The sequence below is a fragment of the Motacilla alba genome, chromosome 2 (genome assembly GCF_015832195.1).
Source record: "Motacilla alba alba isolate MOTALB_02 chromosome 2, Motacilla_alba_V1.0_pri, whole genome shotgun sequence".
In the NCBI taxonomy this organism is placed as follows: domain Eukaryota; kingdom Metazoa; phylum Chordata; class Aves; order Passeriformes; family Motacillidae; genus Motacilla; species Motacilla alba.
This window is the reverse complement of record NC_052017.1, coordinates 17,178,318-17,203,639: the sequence shown is the minus strand read 5'-3', so window position 1 is coordinate 17,203,639 and position 25,322 is coordinate 17,178,318. Positions and strand designations below refer to the sequence as shown.

The following is a 25,322-nucleotide window of genomic DNA, read 5'->3' as shown; positions in this document are numbered from 1 at the left end:
AGATCTTCAGTTCCTGAAACACAAATGGCATCAAGGAACAACGTGTGACTTAGATTTTTTTGATTGACTTAGAATCACACTTGATTCTAAAAACAAACCATACTAGTAAGAGTCACCATGAGATTACTAACAAATACCCTGAGAAATACATACTCTCTTTCTGTCATATTTGTGTTCATCAACTGGAGATTGATTGATAGACTAAATCCTGCTTTCATTTATTAAATTGGGATCAGTTGTTTCATGGATTACCAAAAAAGCAATATCTTTTTGCTAGTTGCTGCCTTGTTAGAAGAGGAAGGAAGACATTTCAGTATTATGTGAGAAGGGGATCAGGGAGTACAATTTTCTACACTAACAGAAAACACCAATACAAATACAAGAGGAATATGGCAGCAGGGAGAAGTATTACATAGGGCTCACATTTGATTCCTCATTCTTGGTGAACTGTCTTGTAATCTGTGTATATCTGTGTGCCCTTCTCACATGCATGACTCTTGCTATGATGACCTCTGAAGCAAATCATTGTCCATATCTGCTTGCTTATCTCAGATTCAAAGACAGATCATGCTAGTCCTAGAACTCCGTCAGCATTTGCAGACAAAATACGATCCTGAATTCATTTTGGATCAATGAGGTGAAGTTGCACACTAATATATATAGAATATTTTATTATTTTGAGGTGGATTTAGTGCCATCTAGTTACAGTCACATCTTCCCAAATAATGCTTGAAAATATTGCATCTCCTTAATTAGATTAGTTATTTGTGAAAGAAAAAAATAAAATCTAGGTGTCTTCTGATGGCCTTCTGTGCCAACCTGCTTCAAAATAAAATCTTAGCATATTAGGAAAAAAAACAACTGGAAAACTGAAGGAGGGCAGTGTCTTTGCAGCCATAGCAATAGGCAAGTGTCAGGGAGTAGAAGTCATGTTCCTTATCCCCTGAGCACACAGCAAACCTTTCCTCTTTCTGCACTTCAGTTCTCTTTGTACTCTAAAATGGCAGCTTAATTCATTAGCCTTTGTAAAAAGCTAACTTTTTTTATTTGTCCAAAGTATTAGGAAATTATAGTGGGAGGTGGAATTTCCCTTACCTAGCTCAAGAAGAGGTTTATTTAAAAACCCAAGAGCCAGTGCTGTTTCTTTCCCTTTAATCCATCTGGCCTCACATCTAATCACAAAGCTACAGCCTGGGACTACTTCCAACAGTGAGCTACACTCCCTAGATGAAGCAGCCCCCTCATTCAGCTGCCCTTTTATTCTTTCTTGATGAAAATATGAATATGTGAGAAATCAGCTGCTGATCGTTACTGCTCACTCAGTGTCTTGTGTTTCACACCCGGGGGAGTCAGCAGTGCCACTGCCTAGTTTCCCAGGCTCTGAGCACACTCTGCAGCAGGGACACTGTGGCAGCCAAGAGCACCTAATGGTGAAAAGAGGTGGCTGAGGCAGCAGTGAGGAGGAGAGCTGCTTTGCAGGGAGTTGGAGACATTTATTGCTTACAGAAGCAGATCACAGTCCATCTACACTAAAAGGAAAGCAGGCACCCCTTCCTGAGAAAATATGTGAATTGACTGGGGTCCAGTATGGGGGGAGGGAATGGTGGGGTCTGATTCATGCCTTGGCTCCCTCATCACAGGGTCAGGGGCTGAGGTTTTGGAGCTTTTGCTTGAGGCAAAGAACAGCAGAAAGGTAGGTGTGCTTTCAAAAATAGTCCAGATTTGTGGCTAGGGATCAGAACTCTTGGAGGCTTATTCACATTTTTCAGACTCTCTGGTGGTTTCTGTCTGTAAGGTTTATGAACTAAATACCATTCTCTTAAACAAAAAAGGCAAAAAAATAGTCAATGTGGGAGGGAAATAGATGCTTGACTGTAGGAGAAACTGCAGTGTACATGTAGACAGATAAGCATGAGCATACATTAGACCGAAGCATGGAGTGGGTACATAATGGCAGTGAACAAGGACTGTTTCTTTCTTGAGTGTTGCTTTCTGTTAAGGAGCTCTTTGAAAGTCAAGAGACCATTGAATCATACTGGGGTATAGCAAAAATGTGCAGCAGCTTGCTCAGCAGTGTAATGCAAGTGCTGTTGTTGAAGCACCAAGCAGATCTAGCTGGAGCAGGTTCAGGGGTGGTATAGCATTACAACAGCCTGCACCAAGCTAGAAGAGCTTTTTAGTCTGAGCATGTCTCCAGAAGCTCATAGCATGGCACACTGTATGTAGCATGGATCCAGCCAGAGGGTCCTGAGCTTTTATTGAGCAGAATTGCAAATTAGGGTAAAGTAACAAACATGATTCTTAAAACTTTTTTTTTTTTTTAAATAAAAATAGGCTGGTGTGATTTCCATCCTTTAAGAATGCTTCCCCCAGATGAATTTTGCAAAGGTTGTATTTGAGGTATCCACACCTGTTGGAAAAGGAATAACTGTGTTGTTATGCTGAGCTGTACTCAGGCACATTTGGAGGAATATTTCAAAAGCCTTCAAGGGATGAGAGCATGGGGAGAGAACTTCCCATTCTGGGAGTTGTACTCATTCCAGTCAGAAGATGTGTCATGCTCTTTAGTGCACTGAAAATTTGCCTTCAGCAGGCGAAGCTCACAACACTGGTTTTTGTTTGATTTCATTAAACTTGATAGAATGTGTGCTTGTGGGAACAGATGATGACCAAAATCCCTGTGTAAATCCATTGATGAGCTATTTCTTTTTTTTTTTTTTCATCATAGAGAAGGATGAAATTGAAGTAGGGAATGACCTAATCATAGAATAGAATCATGGAATTATTTAGGTTGGAAAAGACCTTCTAGATCATCCAGTTGAGCCATTAACCTAACACTGCCAAGTCTACCACCAGGCCAGGTCCCTAAGCACCACATCTACACATCTTTTAAATACCTTCAGGGATGGTGACTCAACCACTTCCCTGTGCAGCCTTTTCCAATGCTTGATGACCTTTTTGGTGAAGAAATTTTTCCTAATGTTAAATCTCCCTGGCTTTAACTTTAAGCCATTTATTTTTGTTCTATTTTTTGTTACCTGGGAGAAGAGACCAATTCCCACCTCCTTCCAACCCCCTTTCAGGCAGCTGTAGAGAGCGATAAGGACCTTGAGACTCCTTTTTTCCAGACTGAACACCCCCAGCTCCCTCAGCTGTTACTCATTAGACTTGTGCTCCAGACCCTTCACCAGTTTTGTTGCCCTTCTCTGGGGGACATGGTCCACCTCTCAATGTCTTTCTTGTGAGGGCCACTTAATGCTGTAGTTCAGGAAGCAGCAGCCATCTGTGCCATTTGGGATCAAGGAATAAGGTGGATTTGGCAGTGTGATGAGAAGAGTTTGCAGGACTACAAGAGAGAGATTGTTGTACTGATAGTCTGTCATTTTGTCTGCTGGGGGAGTGGGGGAGGGAAGGGACATATTAGGAAAAAAATTTTAAGAATATGGGTGTGTAAGTGCAAATTGTGAGAAGGAGCTGACATTTCTATTAGCTGATGAGCTGGAATTTGCTTGTTCTCTCTAAACAGAGCTTCTTCCCAGGTACTTGAGACTGAAAAGAACAAGCTTGGCATTGTTCCTGTGTAGAAGAACAGCATTCTTTAACAAAGAAAGTTTTGTGAGGACAACAGTCATTATTTTCAGAGTGTGGCTCAGCTCATTTCCTTGTGTTATGCTGTATTCCTTTCTGACAGACTAAAAGGGAGTGGGTGGATGCAACATGGCTGGAGAGACTCTAGCACACCATCATTTAATTTCTCTGGTTTTATAGGGTTGCTGCAGGAGATACCTGCTAGAAATAATGCAATTGTCCTTTAAGCAGTGAAGCAAAATTTTCTATAGAAATCTTTTCCTCATATTTGGCAGCTTGACTGAATCCATCTCCTGTGATGATTAATCAACAAATATGTAGTTCAGGAGTCCTGTGAATGAATTTGCATCAACTTGTTCTCAGACATCTCCTGAGAGGACAGTCCCAAAGTTACTTTCAGAACCAATTTTGATTTGTTGCTGTTTTGTGTAATCTGCAGTTATAACTTATTATCCCCTCTCCACTGCATGTGGTAGAAAGCAGCCCTGGAGTAATGCAGTGCTCTGGTAGAACTGAGGTTCCATCACAGATACACTCGGATACTATGCAGGCTTCTCTTAAAATATATTGGATGAGGAGGGGCCAGTCCCTGTTAATACTGAGCGCTGGCATCTGTCATTTCCTTTTCTTGTCCACCTGTGTGAAATACCTGTGGATTCAGTGGGCAGAGGAGGAATCACATTGGCACCTTCTCTGCTGTGAACTCAACCTGTACCACTGCTTATTGCAGGTGCTGCCAACATATCTGGGGGGAAGAATGCCCTGGGGACTGTGGAGTCAGCTGTCATCCATCACCCCGCTGGAGCCCCAGCAATGCACGTCAGCCTGCACGGGATGAAACGCAACGTGTCGGATCTGCGGCTGCAGCTGCACCAGATGAAGCAGCTACAGGTATGATTATCTGGATAATGCTGGGGAAAAGGTGGGTTGTCAGCAAATGCCTTTTTCCTCCTTCCCTTTCTCTCATTTTCTCTCTTTTGCCTTTTGTACAAGTGAGTCTCAGTAGCAGAGTTCTAGCAAAGGGCAGGCCCAAGTACTACAGACACAAAAGTTTGCATAGTCCTTGAGGTGTGAGAATTAGCTCAGTTAAACTACTGCTGCTCAGATACTGAGAAGCAAAATTAATTTCTAGCTTTGTTGGATGACTCTATACATTAAAGCACTATTTATACTACAATAATATCAAGTCTGTGATTACAGTTTGGATCCTGGTATGCTGTGTGCTGTATAAACATGTCAGAAGAACCATGTTCCTGCTCCATACTGTTTACAGTTGAGACAGATCTTAATTCCCTGAATAAACAACTTTGATGTCAGGAAACCCAAATGTAGCTGAGGATCAGTAGATATGCATTAAGCCAGAGTTTGAGTCCTGTATTTACAGAATCCAGAAAAATAGCCAACTTGAACAGTAAGAAAAAAAAGGTATTTCAAATGTTGCTGCAAAGGTTTGTTGTGTCCTACTTACACTCAGGTTTCAACAATACCTTCCTAATACATGTAAACACCTCAAAACCTGCAAGAAAGAATACAACCAATGAAGAGTTAACCAAAATAGTATGTTGGCACATGCAGTCATGCTGCAAACATAAATATATGCTGTTCATCTCAGATGCTGTAAAAATAAGCATATGCAGCTGTACAGGTCTTCAGCCTTTTACTTAATTGGAAACTGAAAAGCACTGTGTATTGTCTCAGAAGATGGAAAAGAAGGCAGAGCACTTTCTTGTAAGACAAAGTTGGTCAGTGGGGGAAGCTTCAACAGTCTGCCAGTCCTCCTTACCCAGAAAGTGACATCATGTGTTAGCTGTTGTAGGGCTGCAGCTACTGGTTTTATAACCAGGGTGATGTCAATCACGTTTGATTTGCTGATAAATTTTAGGACAAAATAATGATAATACAAATCAGAGTTCAGAGCATGTTTTACCTTCACCTCCTTATCTAAAGGAAACTAAATTATGAACCAGTCATCGAACAAAGGAGCAGAAGGCTGAGGTAAACATCAGTATAGGAAAATGTGTCCAACAGAAAGTCCTGTGACAATGTCCTGTGCTCTGTTTGCTGTGAAAGCAGAGATGGCAGAAGGTGTTTGGAGCAAAGAATAGGGTCAGGTGACTTCTGCCTGTGATAGAGCTCCCCTGTATTTAAATTTTCAGTTTAGGATGAGTATGCTCCAATAGTAAATGTCCCTTTCAAAAGCTGTTCTCAGCAGTGCTGCCTACGTGCCAGCCATCGTGTTCCTCATCTAGTTTGAAGACACTGGCATGTGATCTCTGCCCTGGCAGATTATGTATAAGTGCATATTTTTCCACATTTGTGCTGCAAACCATGCAGCCCCTCTGTCCTTCTCCACACCATGTGCCAAATGCAGCTCTTGGCAAATGCCTTGGGTCTGGCCCCCAGCTGTGCTCAGCATGTGGCTTCAGAAAGGGGCTGGAGGCTGCCGTGCTGCTTGGAGGCAGAGAGTTCATCCTTCTTGCAGGGCTGCCCACCAAGGAGGTGGCATTTTCCCAGTTGAACTTTGTCTCCATGGCCTGCCCATGGCAGAAGCCTTGCTTTTGATCAGACATAACATTGTGGCACACAGGAGTGAAGAAATTTCTGCCATCTGCACAAATCAATGCTGCAAAGGAGGTCTTGAGAAAGGGAAAAGGACATATCCCGAGTGTGGTCATTAACTCTGGCTGGCTTCCCTTAATTCAGAAATTATAGCAAACTTGGTGCATTGAGCTAGTGGGAAGTTGAGAAATTTTGATGGTCATTTGGAAGAACCTGTAGCTCAAGGGAAACTTTGGTATGTTACACATAATTCCATTGATGAGAGTTTCTGTCATGGCATTCCTGAACTATTTTGGAAAAAAGCTCACAGTTTGTAGGGCAGCAAGTGAAACAGGCAGTGTTTTAAACTGAAGAGTGTTGCAATATCATATTTTAAATGAAATATATTGTGCTATTTTTTTCAAAAATAATTATAAGTAGAAAGGGAAAAGTATTTTTTCTGGTTTCCCAGATTGTTTTCGTTTCATGTTTGACAGTGCTTCCTATTTTTCAATTTCACTGTTTCTCCTGGTCTGGCAGTCAGTTTGTTCCTGTTTGTGTGAATTTTTTACATAGTGACAGACTAGAAGAAACACTTCAAAAAATGAAAAAGATTGCACAGGCAAAAAATTTGGCAGGATAACTAAGAAACAGGAACAGGACATAAAACTATGTTTAATAACGTCTATTGTTTAATTTTCAATTGATGTTACCACTGTAAGTTCATACTAATTTTTTTAACAGAATCAGAGAAATACATGATAGAAAAGACCCATTCATTCGTGATTCCTTTGTTTGTGCTGGCAAAATCATTTTAAACCACATCCAGCAGCAATGGATCCAGATGTATTGATCCACACACCAGATAAACATACATTATAAGATGCCACCAAAATTTAAGATGTGATTGGATTTTGAACAGAGATTCTTGGCACACAGACATTTGCCTCATGGCTGTTGCTAGAGGCTGTATTCGCTTCTTGCTACTACACTTGCATGTTCTAAGTGCTCTGGTTTTCAGAGACATTCAGGACAGACTATTTTCATGGTGCTCTGGAGTTTTCCTCAATGCCAGAGATGGGCTGTAACCCAGCCTTTGTCCTGAATGGATTTGTCACTGGTAAGAATTGAGCCCATGATGACTTTAGTGGGGTTGTTCATTCTATGCTCCCAGGTATTGAGAACTCTTAGTAGCGGGTTTGAACCAAGCCTTGGAGTATATGTACATGGTATATATCATTAGCTTATATGTGCACTGGATTTTTTTGTCTACTCCTTCTTTTCTTTAATTGAACTCACTTTAAGGGAGCACAGTTAGATATGATTAATGTTCCCCGTTAGGAACGTGTATGCATGCATGCTTTTCCTTCACTCAGTGCACTGTTTGCAGAGAAGTGAGTGCTACAGAAAGGACAGAGAATGTAACAACAACATTGTCATAAATGGTATATAATACTAAGTTTCACAGGTGTAACTTTGGATTAGAAATTCAACTATATTTTGAGCTGCATTATAGAACTGGAGATGTTACCTTAATCAATATATGGTAACAAACTTCAGGAGCTAGATACTTAGATTCTACAGAGGTCCTGAGCTGCAGGCAGCTGGCTCCTGTTTGTGGCTGTGCACTGGAGTTCATGGGGAGGTGGGAGGCTCCCACTGGGCGGGTCGTGCTTGTCTCCTAATGAGCAGCAGGGTTGTGAGCCAATACTTGGTTTTCTAGTTACCTGTCTCATAGATAATAATTGGTTCAAAGTGAACTGAACTAGTTATCAGATTATTCTTGGAGTGGGTACCAGAGGCAGAGCTTGCGTGAGAGCAGTGACAAATAATGGCTGAAGCATGAGATGAAGAAGAGGGGAAAGGAAGGTACCTGGAGAGATTGGTGAGGCTGAAAGTGAGAACTGAGGGTAAAGAATGTATGAGAGATGCTAGAATTCTAAAAAAGCATGCTAAATTTGTTTCTGTTTGATTGCTGCTTGCAATTATAAGGTAAGGTAACTAATTAGCAAGAAATTGCCATTTGGTGGTGACAGGAAAACCTGCATTAGTTTTCCTTACTTTCAGCATATGCCTTTAGAACTTCAGTACTGCTTCAAGAAAGATTCTTCAAGTATGAATGTTTAAGATTGTTTATTTGGCTTGTTTCCAAGCAAGCTTATAGTACAAAGGTTCTGTTTTGTGGAACCAGAATAACTATGGCAGATCCATAAAACGTCTTTTGCTTGAGATGGTGGAATAACTAACAGAGGTGGTCAGAGGGGCAAGTGGGTTGTGCACTTTGCCAGGGAGTCTCACATCTGATTCTGCTGGCAGAAGAAAGGTAAGAATGAAGTTCAGTTCCAGAGCACAGGAGTGAATGTGATGGCCAGAGACTGCCTTCTCCTCCTTGCTCCTCCTCTCCCTGCCTCATGCTGTCCTTTGGCTGCTGACTGACACAATTGCTCCCCTCCCACAGTTCTTTCTTTTGTCTCTCTGAGCCCATATGTACTCCTCCCTTCTCATCTTCTGACCTTGTTCCCCAAGCATGAACAAGCTCAGGTTTTCCATAACTAGCCAATTATCGCATGAATTTTCATAGATATACTAAAAACATTTCTTTGATACCAAGATTGAGTCATGTTCCAAACTTACAGAGCGCACTCCGAACACTGAGGTTTGGGAGTCCTCAACATACAAGATTTTTTGAAATCTTGCTGTGTTACATTTTTATTCCTGTCCTCATTATCAGAAATAGATTAACTTTTATGACTGAAACTTCCTGGTATTGTTCAAGCACTTCATAAATGGAGGTGACAAACACCTTAGCTGTACACATCACCACAATAAATATAGCTCCTCTACATACCCCCATAATAGGAAAAAACTTGTGCCTGCCATTTCACAACCTCACACACTCACACATACTCAGTTTTGCTATTAGTGGAAGTCCCTGTTACCAGCTGAGGAACATCAAGGACTTAAATTCTGGACACCTGAGACTTAAGTCTAACTTTGTTACTGACCTTCTCACTGACCTCGGATCAGTTGTTTCACAGATCCTAACTCACTTCCATGTATCAAATTTCCCCACTTTTTAAAGAGCTGGGAATAAATTGTGTGACTGAAGCGTTACATGCTCATTCACTCATTTAGTCATTCGTTCAGGTTTTCCTACTTGAAAATATGACACAATGAAAGAAGTGTGTATCTCAGATAGTTGTGCTGGTCTTGCAGTAAGAGATTTTAATTTATGAAATCCAAACATTAATCACATAATGGGGAAAATACACAAAATAATTTTGTCTTCAAAATAATCTAGATTTTATTTATATAGTTCTGTGCTGTTGAAATGTTTTTCAGCTTCATATTTTCACTAACTGCTAACACTTCTCTTCATCTGAATTTTGAGCTAACTGCTGCTTGTCACAGCTCAGATTTCACACACACACATCCCCGCCTGCAGTGAGGTGTTACCCTCCCTCTCATCGAAGTTGTGTAGCTGGAGAAGAGAGTAAGAGAGTCATGCACAGGGACTGAAGAGTCATGAGTGAGGAACTGAGTTTGTTTCTCTCATGTCCATATTGGTTGGAAATAATTGCCTCAGCAAAGGCACTTTTTTTTTTTTTTATTCTAATGAATTTTCCTAAATCGATTTTAAGGAATACTTACTACATTATACTGTGTTGTAGGTATCCCATTTTTATGATTCTTCCTGTTAGGTCATGGGTTTATTTTGTGTGTTAAATGGGATTTGGCTGTTAGTCTTGGGTGTTTAGAAGACAGCTGACAGTTCAAGGGCTAGTGTTAAAATGGGAATTTTGTCTCCAGTTAACACAGGTATCTTACAGTATGAAATGGCTCCTGGGCTAACAGAGTTGTGTTCATGTTGCCTGTCTCCCAAAACTGTGACTAGGTGGAGTCGTGCTTATCTCTTTGAATCTTGTGATTTGCGTAACAGACTTAAACAGGTTTAGATTGTGAGCGTGGCTCACAGCTGCTCCAGGGCTACCCACAGAAGAGTACAGCCTAGTTTGCCTTCTTACCTCTGTTTTGCTCTGTGAGCTTAATATCAGCAAGACAATTAATGCTTGAGTTACTTAACATCAGGCTAAGACAAGAAAGAAGTTGTGACTTGTAGTTCTCAGAAGATTGCTGTATTATAAAGGGTTTTTTTCTGGTGGGTAAAGGAGGTTTTATGTATTGCAGATGAGCTGTATGCCTGTACCAAATTGCACCACGTGTTACAGCCCTTCCTCTGCCACTTGAGAGACTGAAAACCTCCATTCTGAAAACAGCAGTGCATTCCAGCCATGACATTAATGTGTGGGATTATCCACTAGGCACGTATGGGCTGCGGGATGCATGAGCTTGTGAGATAGATGGAAAGTGGAAGTCAAGCATCCAGCATTCTCACGAGGTGTAATTAATTCTTGATTCATGTTGAATCAAGCAGAATAAAGGGGCCACAATCCTTGCAGAAGTTATGCATTGAAGGTGATATACTGATCCAAACATCTTTTGTTTATCAGTTTGAAACTGGAAGTTATGTATATACATGGAGTGATGTTTATAGGTACAGCTAAAGAGGGAAAGGAGAAGGTAAAAACACTCACTCACTGTAGGATGATGTTTATCCCAACCTTCTGAGCTCTGCAGTGTATTCTGTTGCTAGGAATGTCAGTCAAGCAGGAAAAATTGAACTTGATTTCTTTTGTGCAACAGCTGCAGAACCAGGAGATGCTGAGGGCCATGGTGAAGAAAGCAGAGCTAGAAATCAATGGCAAAGTGATCGAAACAGTGAAGAGGCTTGAAGATCCTGTGCAGCGACAGCGCAACCTGGTGGAACAGGAGAGGCAGAAATACCTCAGCGAGGAGGAAAAGATTGTAAAGAAGTTATGGTGCGTTAAGAAACCTCTTCAAATTTATTGCTTTTGCCTGTCTTTTTCTTCCATAAAGTAAAAACTTCTACCACTGTTTTCAGGTAAACTGCATTTTTATATGCTGTTTTAGCTATGTTTCCTTGCCATGTGTCACATTGGCTGTAAAACCCTGTCTGTGTGTTTCAACTCGCTGGTCCTGAGTGGGAGTGCTTCTCTGCACAGCTCCCTGGGTAAATCCCAGCAGTACCAAGAGTTTCTACCTCTTTAGAAGTCTCCTGTAAAGGGAGGGATGACTGTAAGGACCGTGCCCACCCCTGTATTCTGAAAGCCTCCCTCTCCCCTTCAGCCTTATGTATTATGCTTTAGGGAAGGAGGGAGGAATTTCCTCAAGAGTAAAGGGTTTCAAAGGAAGTTAATGAGTTTGCTTTAAGTACAAAAATCAGATTTTAATAGTAAGTGCTTTGGCTACTGCATGGGAGAGATAGAGGAAGCTCAAATAGAGGAGTGAAGTTTAATTACAGTCAGCAATGACAGTCCTTGTCTAAAATGTACTCACTGAGGTTTCCATCTGCATAACTGTGTACCTTGTTTTGTTGTTATGTAAAGGCCCTTTGGAAGATTCTGTTTTTTTTCCCCAGAACTTTGGCCCACCAAGACTGGTGGGATCAAGTAGTTTGGTTTAGTTCAGAGTCAGCAGGAAGCAAGATAAAGCTGAAATTAATAAACAGTTTAACTAATTCAAATACTCACATTTGTAAGATGTTATATAACTATTTCTCATTGCCGCATTTATTTCACACCTGAAGAATTGCTCCATAATAAGGAAAAAATTTCTAGTCAGCTTGTCATTGGAAATTATGACTGAAAAACCATAGAGTACAGTTCCTGACAGCTGAAGAGAGTAAATCCTTCCTGTTGGTCCATAAATTGCCATATTAATACTTTTTGTAATAAAAAGGGTGCATCTGTAAAGAGAAGGTTGGGTGTCACTAAGGGAGGGTCCTGTGAGGAAAGGCTGAATGTGCAGTAATGGTCCATGCTAGTGTAATTAATCCTTTCAGCTGGTTTGTAGTCTTAAGTAATGACCTTCTTGTTCCTCACTTCACTCCTGTGTACCTCACTGCAAAGTTCCTAGATTGTCTGTTCTCTATGAAAAGAACAATTTGTGTGATGGCTGTTTATGGCATTGTCTCATAAAATGGATACAGAGTGAGGTGAAGTTCCAATGGCATTCACTGTTACAGCTGTTCATTACGGATAGGACTTGGATTGCACTATGGTTCTGCTTTACCAGGTTTTGGAATTTTTCCTGTTCCCATAGTTTCTGCTACTTCTGTGCTGCTTCGTTTGTTAAAGTTACAAAAAAATGTCTTAAGTCATTCAAATATTACTTCACGTCTTCTTGAGATATGCTAGAAACAAACATTTATTTTTAATCAGTTGTGTCCAGTAAGATTCCTTTGTCATGTATTTGCTCCTATGCAGGGTCAGAGCCCGAAAGAAAAGCACATCTTACAACAATAATTTCAGCAGTTGATGGCTGTTCATAGTAAGAGCATACAGCACAAAATTACACATCAAATGTCACTGACATTATTGAGAAAATGGTTAACATGCTTTATAGGCATTTACAACTAAACTGATCCCACTGCAGATATACAAACAAATGCAAAGCAATAGGGTACAAAATTTGCTGGTTTTTGGGATTTCAACTCTTTGAACTTCTCTCTTGATCTTTCACCCTCTTGATTTGTCACCCTCTTGATCTTTCCTAAATCATAAGACTAAATCAGTAGACTGTCTTGATGTGAGACACTGGAGCCTAAGGAGTACTACAATACTTACAAAAGTGTATTTACTACTCTTAGGTGGTAATCTTAGCTTAAAAAATCCTTCCTTCTGCAACTGAAGATTATTGCTTGAGCTGGGAGGTTGGACCAGGTGACCCACTGTGGTGCCTTCCAGCCTCACCCATTCTGTGAAATAAGGAAATAAACATATTAGCAGTTTCTTGTTGTAAACAACAGAAATGTTGGTGTGTATTTCAAAGCAAGCATTCTGTTGAGCAGAAAGCTTGCTCAACAGATTCATAATGGTGCCTACAGAAGTGTGCCCATGTGTGTCACAGCTGTAGCAGGATTACAGTTCAGAGGGTATCTGATAAAACCTGTTAAACACAGTGTTTATGTACACTTGTGACAGTGAAATACACACTCAGAATTAAATATGTAGGTTTTTTCTATCTAGTCTTTTGACTCAACATTAGAGATGTTATATATAACACTTGTAGATACTAGATTTAAGATTTACCAAAGACAAATTATGATGTTATGATACATTGAGTAACAAAGTATTTATGTCATAACAAGCATGTTAGAGGTTTGACCACTCTATATTGTACATTTCAAGCACTTTAGTAAAGGGAGTTATAAGCACAGTATTTAAATTATAGCCACATCCAGTCTGTTCAATTGGATACAATCCATAATAATTTACAATCTATACTTTGTTAGGAAAAGTATCAGATTTTTTTAATAATAATAACCATGCTCCATGAAAACAAAACTTCACTTGGCAATCTGGGAGAGCTACTAGTAGCAGATATTTGGGAAAGTATATCAGAAGAATCTCTTTCCTTTGTTTCTGAATCGTTCATCTGTCAGTCTCTTAAATAATCCCCAGACTCTTAAATAATGCACAGCAGAATATTCACCCTTGCCGTGCTGTGCTAGTCATTATGTAATAGACGCACCCTTTCCACTCCCTTTTCCCCCACTCATGCCTTTTCCAGCCTGAGAAGTCTTAGTCTGCTTAGTTAACCTTCTTCTAGAAGCCTTTCTCTACATTTCACTGTCCTGTTGCCTTTCTCTTTGCCCTTTCTAGCTCTGGTGCACAGCTGTGGGATGGGGATGGGAGACAGGAGAGCCCTACAACAGCTTTGTCTGATGCAGGCACACCGTGACCTCGTGCATGGTGTGATCTCCCTGTCCTCATGTTCCACAGGAGCTTTGCATTAAATATCCAACATCTCACTCACAATGGATGATCATCAGTTCCAAGGTCATCACTGTATATAAAACCTTCGGGGTTTGGGAGGTTATTGGTTTTGGGTGGGGTTGATTTTGGTTTAATTTCTCCTCTTCTCATGAGCACACTTTACAGGTGGTATTAGGAGTTAATTTAATCTTTGGTGTTTTCTGGTCAGTTAGTACCAGATGGTCTATCTGCAGTCCTCAGCAGCCACCTTTCATTTGCATTTTCCTGAATAATATGGTAGCCTTTTGAGATTTTTTTTTCTTTTGTTATATTATTCATCCTTTTTTTTCTAAATTATTTATAGTATGTTGAAAAACACCAACCCTAGCAGTGATCCCTGTGGAACCCACCAGCAAAGTACATTCATTGAGTTAGCTGTTCATTGATCCCTTATCTTCAGTGCTTTATCCATGAAAGAATTTCCTCTTGTCCCATGGCAACTTTGCTTTCTTGAAAGCTTTTCCTTAAACACTTTGCTGAAAGCCTTTTGCCGTATACTTTGTCCCCAAACTTCTGTTGTTTGTGGATTTGTGAGATTTACCTTCATTTTACACAAACCATGTTAATTCCTACCTAGAAGTTAGATGCTTATGATTAATAGTTCAGCTGTTTCAACCTCAGGTTGCTATAGAACTCCTGGGCAAATGCCATCTGGTCTGGGTGATTTGTTACCATTATCTTTGTCAGTTGTTTTGTAGCCTGCTCTACTGATACTGCAGTCTGAGACAGATTCTCTGAGGCTTTTTTTTTGCCTGAAGAAAGATCTCAGCACAAGAGTTGCCTCAGCTTCCCCGTGTAGAATACAGAAGCAGAAAAATTGTTTGTCTTATATTAGCCTTCTGAAACTATATTAATGTGCATGTCTTGCTAATTTGCTCAGGCCATTCTGTAAAGCCAAGTGTTTCCCCAGTGAGAGAAGATAAATTCTAGAGACCACCAGATCTGTTTCAGTCTAAGGGATGAAGGTCCTAAGGGATGAAGTTTCTTTTCCCTTGCAGTTAGCAACTTGAAGCAGTGTAATGTGGTATCCCCTGGGTAATTTCAGGATCAGTTGTCTTGTTTGACAGTATATGGAATCAAAGGGGTTTGTGATGACCCTTCCATTTCTGCTCAAAGAACAAAGGGGAAAGTAGGCCACTGTCAGCTACCTCAAAGTCCTTCAAACATTGTAATACTGTTCTGTGTTTTCCTTTCTCTTCTTTCCACACATGAACAAGTTTAAGCATCTTTCTTTATCTGTTTTATTGCCTGGTAGATGCAAATATTTGAGAAGCTGCTTTTCCAGTGCTGGTCTACAAAAGGGAGGAGGGACACCCCATGATTCCCAAAGCAGCACTGCCCAGCCTCAGTGCCAACACCAGCGCACAGGGACTAGGCGAGATGCATGACTGCAGAGCACTGTCCTGTGGAGCCGGAGCCTTTGCATTAGTGACAGTGACAGAAGGCCACATTCTTCCTCCAGTTCTTGCTAGAGTGTGTGTGTGCCCTTTATTGCAAAGGCAGACGCAGCAGATACTGCATTTTAGCTGCCTCTGCCCTTAGAAGTGTTCCCCTGCTGCCATCGTGTGGTTCAGTGGATTGTTTTCTGCAAGTCTGCTTGTGCTGGGAGGAACTGGGACTCCCCCAGCTTTCCGGGGCAGGCAGAGGCGTTGGTGGAAGTGGTCTTAAAGTGGGAACAGGATCATTTACCTTCACTTGTTTGTGATCTGTTCAGACACAGCTTATGATTGTCAATTCAAAGTAAATTTTAGTTTCCTAAATTCTTCGTTTTGGATTGAAATGAACTCTTTGCTGTGCATGCTTAATGTTCAGCTGCTGATCCTGTTTCTGTTCCTTAGTGTATGAGAAATGTGTTGCCATGGATTGTTCTGTGGGACTGTGCTTCTGATTTAAACGGACCTACATGTACAGTAGTGCTGTAAGGAATTTTCCTTATTTTTATCCCATTACTGGCCACCTACTTTTCTTCCCCACTGAGATAGGTCTGGGAAATGGCTTTGCATGGCAGTGGAAGAGAATTATGTGGAAATGCAAGACCTTGCAGATGGTGCAGAGGGCAGGCTTCTCCCACCCCTTTCCTGCCAATCCCCTTGTACCTTGATTCTCTTACAGCAATTGCAAAACTGATCCCTGATGGATGTGAAAAATTATGCCCAAGATTAGGTTCAAATGAGTGGCTGATTTGTTGGTTCAGAGTTTCCATTGCATTTTTTTCTATCTTCAATTAAACTGCTTCCTAGAATATTCCTGTGAGTAAATTTGGTATCTTAATAGAAGTGAATTTCTCCTGGATATTCAAGAGATTATCTTTTTAAGGTGTTTACATGGGTATTTGTGTAGTTGCCCATAAAGCATCTCAAGGTTGGATTTTTTGGACAAAATTTCATGTATCTGTGGAAAACTTAAGCTAAAGCAGTGTTGTCTCAAGCTCAAATGGGAAGAAGTGGCTCCTTCCCAAGCAAAAACAGAGTTTATGTGTCTCAAGTATTGCAACATTTTATGTGAAGTATAAGAAGACTGGAAAAAATGTTGGGAAAGGTGAGAAGGAAGCACCAGATGGAGCTGGAGTAGGCACAAAATGGCAGTGATTGGAAAAAACGTCCAAAGTGACTCACTCTTAAATCCAAGTGCTGAGCAAGAGCTGCACACAATGCACACTTGCTGTTTCAGTCTGGCTGTTCATAGAAACAGGATCCTGTGTCCCGTCTAGCAGTACCTGGCAGATAAACAAGGTTGTATCAAGAGGCTTTTGGTGCCAGTTTTTGGGTTGTTTCTTGACTGTTGGGTATTCCTCTGTATGTCATTAACAAAGAGAAAGCACAAAGTGCAAGCCAGTGCTGGATGTAGTGGCACAGGGTCTGTCCCCTTCAAGCACTTGTGTCCCCAGAGGGCTACTGGCTGGTCATGTGTTTCACCAGCCCACCTGCCCTTTGTAGCACAGCTGCCCTAAGGTTAAGATGCTCTGCACAGCTGCACCCTGTCACAGAAATCAATGACTTGGGCTAGCTGCAAGCCTGTTCCTGTGCTGTGAGTGTCCAGCATTCTCACCTCCCCTCATGGTATCCTGTCATTTGTTTAGCCTGTGGTGTCAGATCTAAAGGTGCCACAGTTGAAGTTTCTGGTTTAGTTTACTCTATTCATTTTCATATGTTTGCTTGCAGTAGGAAAGTCCTGCTTAAATTTTCTGTCCACGTTATTTCTTTTGCCAGTGAGCTGGAGACATTTGTTGAAGACCTGAAGAAGGACTCTGCTGCTTCCAGCAAGACAGTTACATTGAAAGATGTCGAAGATGGAGCCTTTCTTTTGCGTCAGGTGGGAGAAGCTGTTGCTACCCTGAAAGGTATGTACTTTTCCTTTTTACTTTTGTTTCTTTTCCTTTAACCACAAAGAACAGTTTTGCCTTTGATCTGGAGGCATTAACTTTCACTTTCAAAAAGATTTAAAGCTGGGATTAGGGAGCTTGCTGCATGGCCCCTGGAGAGAGATAGACATTCAAGTAATTGACATTCACCCAATCGTCTTTCACTGCCCAGGGCTTTCATAATTTCCTCTTCAGCCTCACAGTTGTTTTCCTTGCAGGAGAGTTCCCAACATTGCAAAACAAAATGCGAGCGATCCTGCGGATTGAGGTGGAAGCTGTGAGGTTCCTGAAGGAGGAGCCACACAAGCTGGACAGCCTGCTGAAACGTGTGCGCAGCATGACCGATGTCCTTACCGTGCTCAGGAGGTGATTGCTTTTCTTTTCTTCCAGCGTGAAGAATTTCCTCAAGCAGGGCTGGAACAGCTTTTGGGTTTGTGGTCTGCCCCTCGCCCATGGCAAATCTGAGAAATTCAGCTTGCTTGCAGAATTTATAGATAAATCTTAGAGCCCACTCAAGGGAAATCAAATTAGCCTTTCCTGTGCTCTGTGCAGTGAGTCCACTCTGACCAACAGCCTCGGTCACTGAGATCTCACAATTGAGACTAAATGCCTCTCAAGTCAGTACTTCCAGATCTGGGAAGTGCCTGGATGAGAGAACTTACAGTGGCAACAGTCTCATACCTGAGTTAATTAACTTTAGGTATTTACAGCAATTTAAGCTAACAGAAACATTCTCTGACACTGAAAGGTTCATTCCCTAAAATGTAACAGTAAGAAATAAAATAGGAAAATAGTGTAAGTGGATAAAGGTATTCCAAAACTTCTGAAAGAATGCACTTCAAATTATTTTTCTCTTCTTTGCAAGGAAGATGCATTAGAGAAAGCTGAAATATTAGATAAAAATTAATGTCCACTAAGTCCCAGTGTTTAGCCATGTTTGTCAGAATATCTGAACAGTAAATGATTGCTGATTTATTTAACTCAGTGGGCATTGGATTTAATTCCTGCTCAAAACTGTCAGTGGTGGTGGTCTCAATTTTAGTTCAATTACAGGAAAATGTAAGTCATGAGCCTGTTGTCACTACCATTATTCTAAGGAATGTAGTGTTGCCAGTGTTTCTGTATATCCTGGAGCATATGTAAAATGGATTTGGCAGTACTGGCAGATGGATAAATTGGTTTATGTAACAGGTTTTCTAAGAGCCATCACTTATTTTTCCATGCAGACAAATGTCTATATCCTTTCACATTAGTTTCTTTTCTTAAAAATTATTACAGTTATTTCCTGTCTTGCAAAGAAAAATAGAACAACAAGTTATGCATACCAAAGTTTTACCAAAATTTTGCAGCCAAATTGCATATTAAGCCTCATAAAGTCTATTTCAATAGTGGGAAAACTCATGGCATTTGATGGCTTGCAACACTCAGTAGCTCAGACATTTCACAGCTAGCTGCCAGAAATAGTTGCTTCTTTGTGTCCTCAGCTCATCCTACCCCACACGCTTGACAGGAAAGACCTTCATGAAGTATCTTGTGATGCAGAACCTTCATTTGAAGCTCTGTTTTGACAACGTGCCAGACTGCTGCCTCTCATTATATGTAGTTTCACTTTTTTGTGCTTCTAGTCCAGGAACATCTTGTTTAGCTAGATACATTGTATACAGTTTAGTCAACTGATTCCCCTTCTCACTCTAAAATCAACCCACTGTAACTCCTGGTTTGGTGAGAAACCGCCAGTACATCACCGAAGGTTTGTAAACACCTTAGAAGGCAAAACCATCTGAGTTAGAGTAGCCTCTTTAAAATTCTGAGCTCCTGACTCTGAGACAAAGCTATAAAATCATACAGCTGAGAGCATCAGGGAAATAAAAAAAGCACTGTTTTCATTGTTTAGACTTCGGTGCTTTTTCTTTCCAAGAGTTTATTGTTGCATATTGCTCACGACTGGCCTGTGTGCTGACCATGTGCTGTTGTGTTCCCTTTGGCTGGGCAGACACGTTACAGAAGGACTGCTGAGGGGTGTGGATCCATCCCAAGCCGTGCAATACTCTGCTCTGGAAAAATCCACTGCAGCTGACACTCTGAAAAACCAAGAGGAGCACAAGCCCACCCAGGGACATGCACAGCAAAACCTCACAGCAATCCCATCCGAGTCCCAGGTGTCATCAGTCAAGTCAGAAGTCATCCCCTTCTCAACGATGACCGTCCACCATGTGCAGAGCTCGCCTGTTGTCATCCACCAGTCTCAGCACTCGGCAGCCCTGGTCCCCCACGGCCAGGGCTCTCCCTCTGCAGGCAGTCACAGCGAAGCTGCGCCCGCCAGTGGCCACCCCTCAGCCGCCCCGGCCCCGCCAGAGCCCACGGCAGGATCCCAGCCCACACAGGCCACACCAGCGCCACAGGTCTCTGTCAATGGCACCACCATGCAAAGCCTTTTCATTGAGGAAATTCACAGTGCAAGTAGCAGAAATCGAGCTGTATCAATTGAGGTACGGTGTATTCTACTCAACCAGCTGTCCTCTCTTTGGGTCTGAGCTCCCAGTCTCACTCTTGAGGCTGCAGGTGGGACTTTTCAAATGCATTCTGGGGATTTCTATACTTAACCCCTAATTACACTGTACTGCTGAAGATACCCTCTGATTTTGTCCCTGCTTATTGCAGAAGGGTTGGACTAGATGTCCTGTAAAGGTCCCTTACAACCCAAATTATTCTGTGATTTTAAATGCAACAGAAAAACTACATGTAACCAAAATCAGGTAATTTTGGTTTTAAAATTAAAATTTTAAAATTAAAATTTTTAAAACTGTGTTTTTGTTGAAAAAAAATTAGAATTCTATTTTAGAAATTTTAGAATACCTTGTTTTTTAACCAATAGCATATAATTCTCTGGCAACACTTGCATATGTGGATTTCGTTCACTCTTTAAATCTCCATATCCCTTATTATGGAGAAGTAAAAGTGAAAAAGTGTGAAGCTCCAATGGTTTCCAGTGGGAAAACCCAGAGGTGAACTGCAGGATTTTATTACAGACAAGCACTTTAATCACCAGTGAGATTAAAGGCATGTGTGTAGTAAGGCAGAGACCCAGATTTAAATTTTGCCTTTGTTCCTTTAGTGGGCAGTGGCCACTGTCAGTCTGGCATGTGTTTGTGTCAAGTCTAGCACAAGACAAGTCAGAACAGTGGGCAATTACTGTTCATGTATTTCCTCTAGCTGCTGACTAGAATTGAAAGAATCTATCCATACTGACCTGTCATGTTTACACACGGAATTTATTTTTAAGTGATCACAATGGAAATCAGAAAAATAAATAGATGCTTTACTGGTTCTGTCTAGAAAGCTGAAAAGAAGTGGGAAGAGAAAAGACAAAACCTTGATCACTATAATGGAAAGGAATTTGAAAAGCTCTTGGAAGAGGCCCAGGCCAATATAATGAAGTCAATTCCTAACCTGGAGATGCCTCCCCAGCCAGCAGCCCTGCCTAAAGGAGATGCAGCAGAAAAGCTAGAAGTCTCAGGTAAGGTTTGCTAGAGTAAATGGGGCTAAAGAATTGCATATCTGGAAAGGAGAGGTTATTTTTCCTACTTTCTAGAATGTTTTCAGTTTATAGAATGCTGTGATCTTGAGGAAGGAAAAAACAATCTCTGAATACACAAAAATGTGTTTTAAAAAGCAAGAATAACTTGCTGTGTATGGATAGAACAGTAGTAAAAGCTGGCAATTGCAAGCAGGAAGATCCAGGTTAGGCATTAGGAAAAAAACCTCATAAAGATAAGGAAAGCGAAGCACTGAAGCTGCACGAGGCAATGAGGAGGATGGAAGGTCCCCATTACTGGACAGAATGGTTTAGACTAGCACTGAACTAGAATTATATAGGTAGAGCTACTTAGTGGTAGCAAGAAGGTGAGATGTCCTTCCAGTCCAATTTCTTACACAATTTAACATACAAATCCATGTCTGAATTTATTCAAAATCCAAGGAGCAAAAAAGATGCCTCAGCCAAACCTTGGATTTATCCCATTAGCCAAACACACATCAGCTGTAAAATTCTTACCCAGCTACATATGCAAGCCAGCTCAGTCTCTGACAGGCAATTGAGAATGCTGTGTATGGGGAGCACAGAACCCAGCTTCCTTCTGCAGTCTGCTGTAGTATTCCAGCACCCTGGGATTTTAAAGGGAATATCCAAATCTCCTCCTTTTCATATCCATTATGGAACTTTTATCCAGCAATTCCTCTATACTTGCTTATGCAATTTGCACCCTCTTGCTGTGGCAGCAAGCTCCCATCTCGTGAAGGAGCTTTTCTTCATCTCTTATATAACTGGTACCATACCAGCTTCACTGGTTCCCCGTAGCTCTAATATCCTCCAATCTGGCAAACAACAGCTCTTCATTTCGTTCATAAAATCATGAAGGCAGTGAACAAACCTTTATTGTGTCCTGGAGCTCTCCTGGAGTCTGCCCCACAGACTTCAAACTGTGATTTTCCAGCTTTTCTGGTCCCTCCATCCAGGCCAGCTGCTCCCATCCCTGGAGGCTAGATTCAGTTACCCTTGTTTAACCCCACTTTGTCCTTCTGGAGCTGTGGAGGTCAGCGCTGCATGCTGCACTCAAGGTGTTGGCATGCCAACATGGTAAAAGGCTGAAAACAATGCCCTAGGGGTTGTGTAGACAAATTCATATAGAATTTGGAAGGAGTGTTTTCAGATCCAGCATTTTGTTCTGGGTGTACCTTTGACACTGCCAAGTTTTGTCTTCTTGGATGTTTTGCAACATACATATTTAAAATAAATTCTGTTGAACCTCATAAAATAATTTTAGAATTCTGGCACCCTTCAGTGAGATTACTGGCTATCAACACAATTAGCTTGTATAATGTGTGGCATAAATAGAAGAAGTCAGTGAAAATAAGTACCATATGGGTGCAGTGAGCTGTGACATCTTAAAAATTGCAGAGCACAGTAACTGAGAAGTTTTTAAGTTGCATAGTTAACTAATCCACTTCTAGAATACAGTTTTGCACAGTGTGCAGCCAGCAGATTTAAGAACAAGTTTTATGAGATTGAGACATTTGCCTTCTGTTGTGCATAATGAGTCGTGCAATAGTAACATAAATACAGGAACAGCAAAACTTTTCCTTAATATCTGATAAAATATCTTACATACCACTCAGCTCTTCTATGACTGAGGATGAAAAGTTCAGTACCAGTCTGCCGTAGACTTGAAAACTGAGCAGCATAAGAAAAGACAGACCACCTATCTACCAATACAATACATCAAAAAGTTTGGCCATAAATGAGCAGAGCCCTCTGTTGGCTCAACTGCAGAACCCAGAAAGATTGTGCTGCCAGATTGTGTTGTCTCATCCAGTCTCCACACAGAACCTCTCCCAGTGAAGAAACTCTTTTTTTTCTCTCTGTAAAACACAAAGCAAAATAAAATTACACACTTTACACAGTTTTCTATGACTCTAAATCTAACTCATCTTTGTATCAAGACTGTTCCGTGAAAAATGTGATTTTTTTTTTCCTGGCATGAACATTAGAAATTGGTCTCCTTCATCTCTCTTTGTACCTTCATATGTGAGAATGCCCTGATTTTTGCAAGTGGTGAGTGAGTGATCAGTAACTTCCATTAAAGAGAGTTTATCTGACTGCAGAGACTGCCTCAAGGCAGGCATTATTATTTTGAAACCTTTTGGATTTATTTTGGTACAAGTAGAAGTCTGTATGGTGAGAGCAATTAGTCCCCATCTATCTCTGCCTGTTGAAAAATTCTGCAGTTGAGTGGAACAGCTGGTGACAAACAACTCCCATTTTGTTCACAGAAGTGCTGAGCCCTTTGGCACCAAAGAAGGTTCCATAATGTATAGGTTTTGTTCATGGGCAGTGTCAGGCTTAGTAAGTTAATTTTTTTTATTTACTCCTCCCTCTTTAAATTTGAAAGAAGAAAAAAAATAACAGCGTAAGATCTTCCCTGCAATTTTTTTTCCTCTAAAGTTTATTTTTTTTTCCTTCCCATTTATATTGGGTAAATATAATTGTTTAAGAAATAGAATAGAAATCCATCTCTGAAGTTTTATGTGCAGCCTAGTGCCACTGCACTGACATGAGCAAACCCCATCACAGCCTCTCCTTAATGGCTCCAGCTAAGGGATGTGAGAGGCATTAGCCTTCAATAACCAGTGCACCTGCCACACTCAGTGACAATATTTCTTGCCTGTCTTTATATCTCCCATTTTGAGGATGGAGATGGATGAGTGTCTCAGAGATGTGAATGAGATGGTAAGAATCAGGTTTTCTTTGTGCCTTTTGTGTCTCTCATCCAACCTTGTTCTCATTAAGTGTGAGAAAAACTTGGAATTCTTGCAATCAGAGTCACTACCAGTTTGAGGGTAATGGGTTGTGCCCATTAAAAGGAGTAGGGATTTGCAAAAGCCCTACATCATAGTCTGCTAAACACCATCTTAAAGAATTACTCCAATTTTACAGCAGAAGTACATCTGATGTAATTAAAAACTGAGCGGTATGTGTTGACCAAAGAAGTGATCGAATGTAAAGTGCATCTGGAAATTCACTCTTCTTGCAATCTGGCAAATGAGTGCCAGATAACCAGGGAGGGAGATAATACAACTGAACATTTCTTTAAGCTTAAGCAGCTTCAAAGAACATTTGAGCTAAGAAGGAAACAAAGATGAGGCCGGGTCAGACAAGGGCTCCATCCAGTCCCCAGGGCTAGCTGGAGGGTTGGAGGAGCCTGACAGAGGCCCAGGAGTGGGCAGTTATGCAATAATTTCCCTAGAGAGAACACTTAGCCCTAAACAGCTGGGTAATCCCAAAAGCAGGATGTTTTATCTTTCTGGATTATATTTATTCCAGCTGTTTATATAACACTGAGTAGCTGCAGAAAGGTCATTCTTTTGCTGTTGGAAACAAACACTGTAAACAGCAGCGTGAAAACAGTGGCTGTTGCCATATTTATGATGCTTAGCCTGTAAGCAGAAACACACAGGGACAGGTCACGAGCTGGGTAATGCTGCTTCTGGAAATAATGCTGTGCAGCGACAGTGGGGAGGAGGAAGTGGCAGCCGGTGGGGCAGCATCCTCAGGGGCAATGCCAGTTTGAAACTGGTCTTCTCTAGGAAGACTCTCTTGAGAAACCAAGGGCTGGCTCTGCTTGGCCTCTGCATTTGGTATTTGAATCTTCTTGGCTTAGAAAAACATTTATAGGGCTCTTATATGATAATTCAAAGGCAAAACTCTACATTCCTGGAATTACGGCAAGTTAAGAGAAAACAAATGCTCCCTAAGAAGAGGAGCAAGTGCAGTTGCCTCTGGTGATCTCCTGCCCTGCTCAGAGATGAGAGGACTCACTGAAATGCAAGGGTGGCATCTCTAAAGTACTGCTTACATTTTCACTCAGCCTTCGTGTGAACTTAGCTAATTGTGCACAGCTATGAGATAGACAGAACTCTTCAGCTCCTTACACCTTGCCAACAGCACCTCCCAGGCAGAGCAGAAAGGTGTGCTGATTGCTTCAGAATTGCTGAGAGCAATGAGAAGCCTCCAGGCTGGTGTCTCATTGTGTCCGTGTCAGTGGCCTTACTCTCAGAGGCGGCTGAAGGGCAGTGTCTGTAAGCAGGCACCCAGAGCCTGTGCCTTGCCTGCTCCTTCACAGTGTGCTCTGCTATCCCGCTTGTACACCGAAGGCTACACCCAGATACAGTGGCCTAGGGGACAGGAGTTTCGCTGAAAATTTCTGGGGGAAGTGACCCAGTTTCTCTGTGCAAGTACAGCACTGTTTACTTTCATTTAAAGTTACACTTGAATACCAAATGTATTTCTGTTCATATATTCAGCAATGGGACCTTTTAAGACATTTTTTTTACATTCCAGTTGAGGCAGGTATGCAAATATTATTTTCTTCTCTTTCACC

General features: G+C 41.3%; 1 protein-coding gene across 34 annotated transcripts in view; it reads left to right on the top strand.

Annotated features, from left to right (window-relative positions):
• KIAA1217 (KIAA1217 ortholog) overlaps positions 1-25,322 on the top strand; it is a 357,281-nt gene that overhangs the window by 319,962 nt on the left and 11,997 nt on the right. For 33 of the 34 annotated variants that reach the window (XR_005256064.1, XM_038129611.1, XM_038129612.1 and 30 more), the window contains 6 exons: positions 4,319-4,479; positions 10,831-11,006; positions 17,234-17,364; positions 17,604-17,751; positions 19,379-19,874; positions 20,722-20,902. Coding sequence is in view for 33 of the 34 variants with exons in the window: in XM_038129611.1 (XP_037985539.1) it covers positions 4,319-4,479; positions 10,831-11,006; positions 17,234-17,364; positions 17,604-17,751; positions 19,379-19,874; positions 20,722-20,902 (1,293 nt within the window). In the remaining variant the exon portion in view is untranslated. The remainder of the gene's footprint in view (positions 1-4,318; positions 4,480-10,830; positions 11,007-17,233; positions 17,365-17,603; positions 17,752-19,378; positions 19,875-20,721; positions 20,903-25,322) is intronic. The other variant, XM_038129604.1, reaches the window with a different exon arrangement.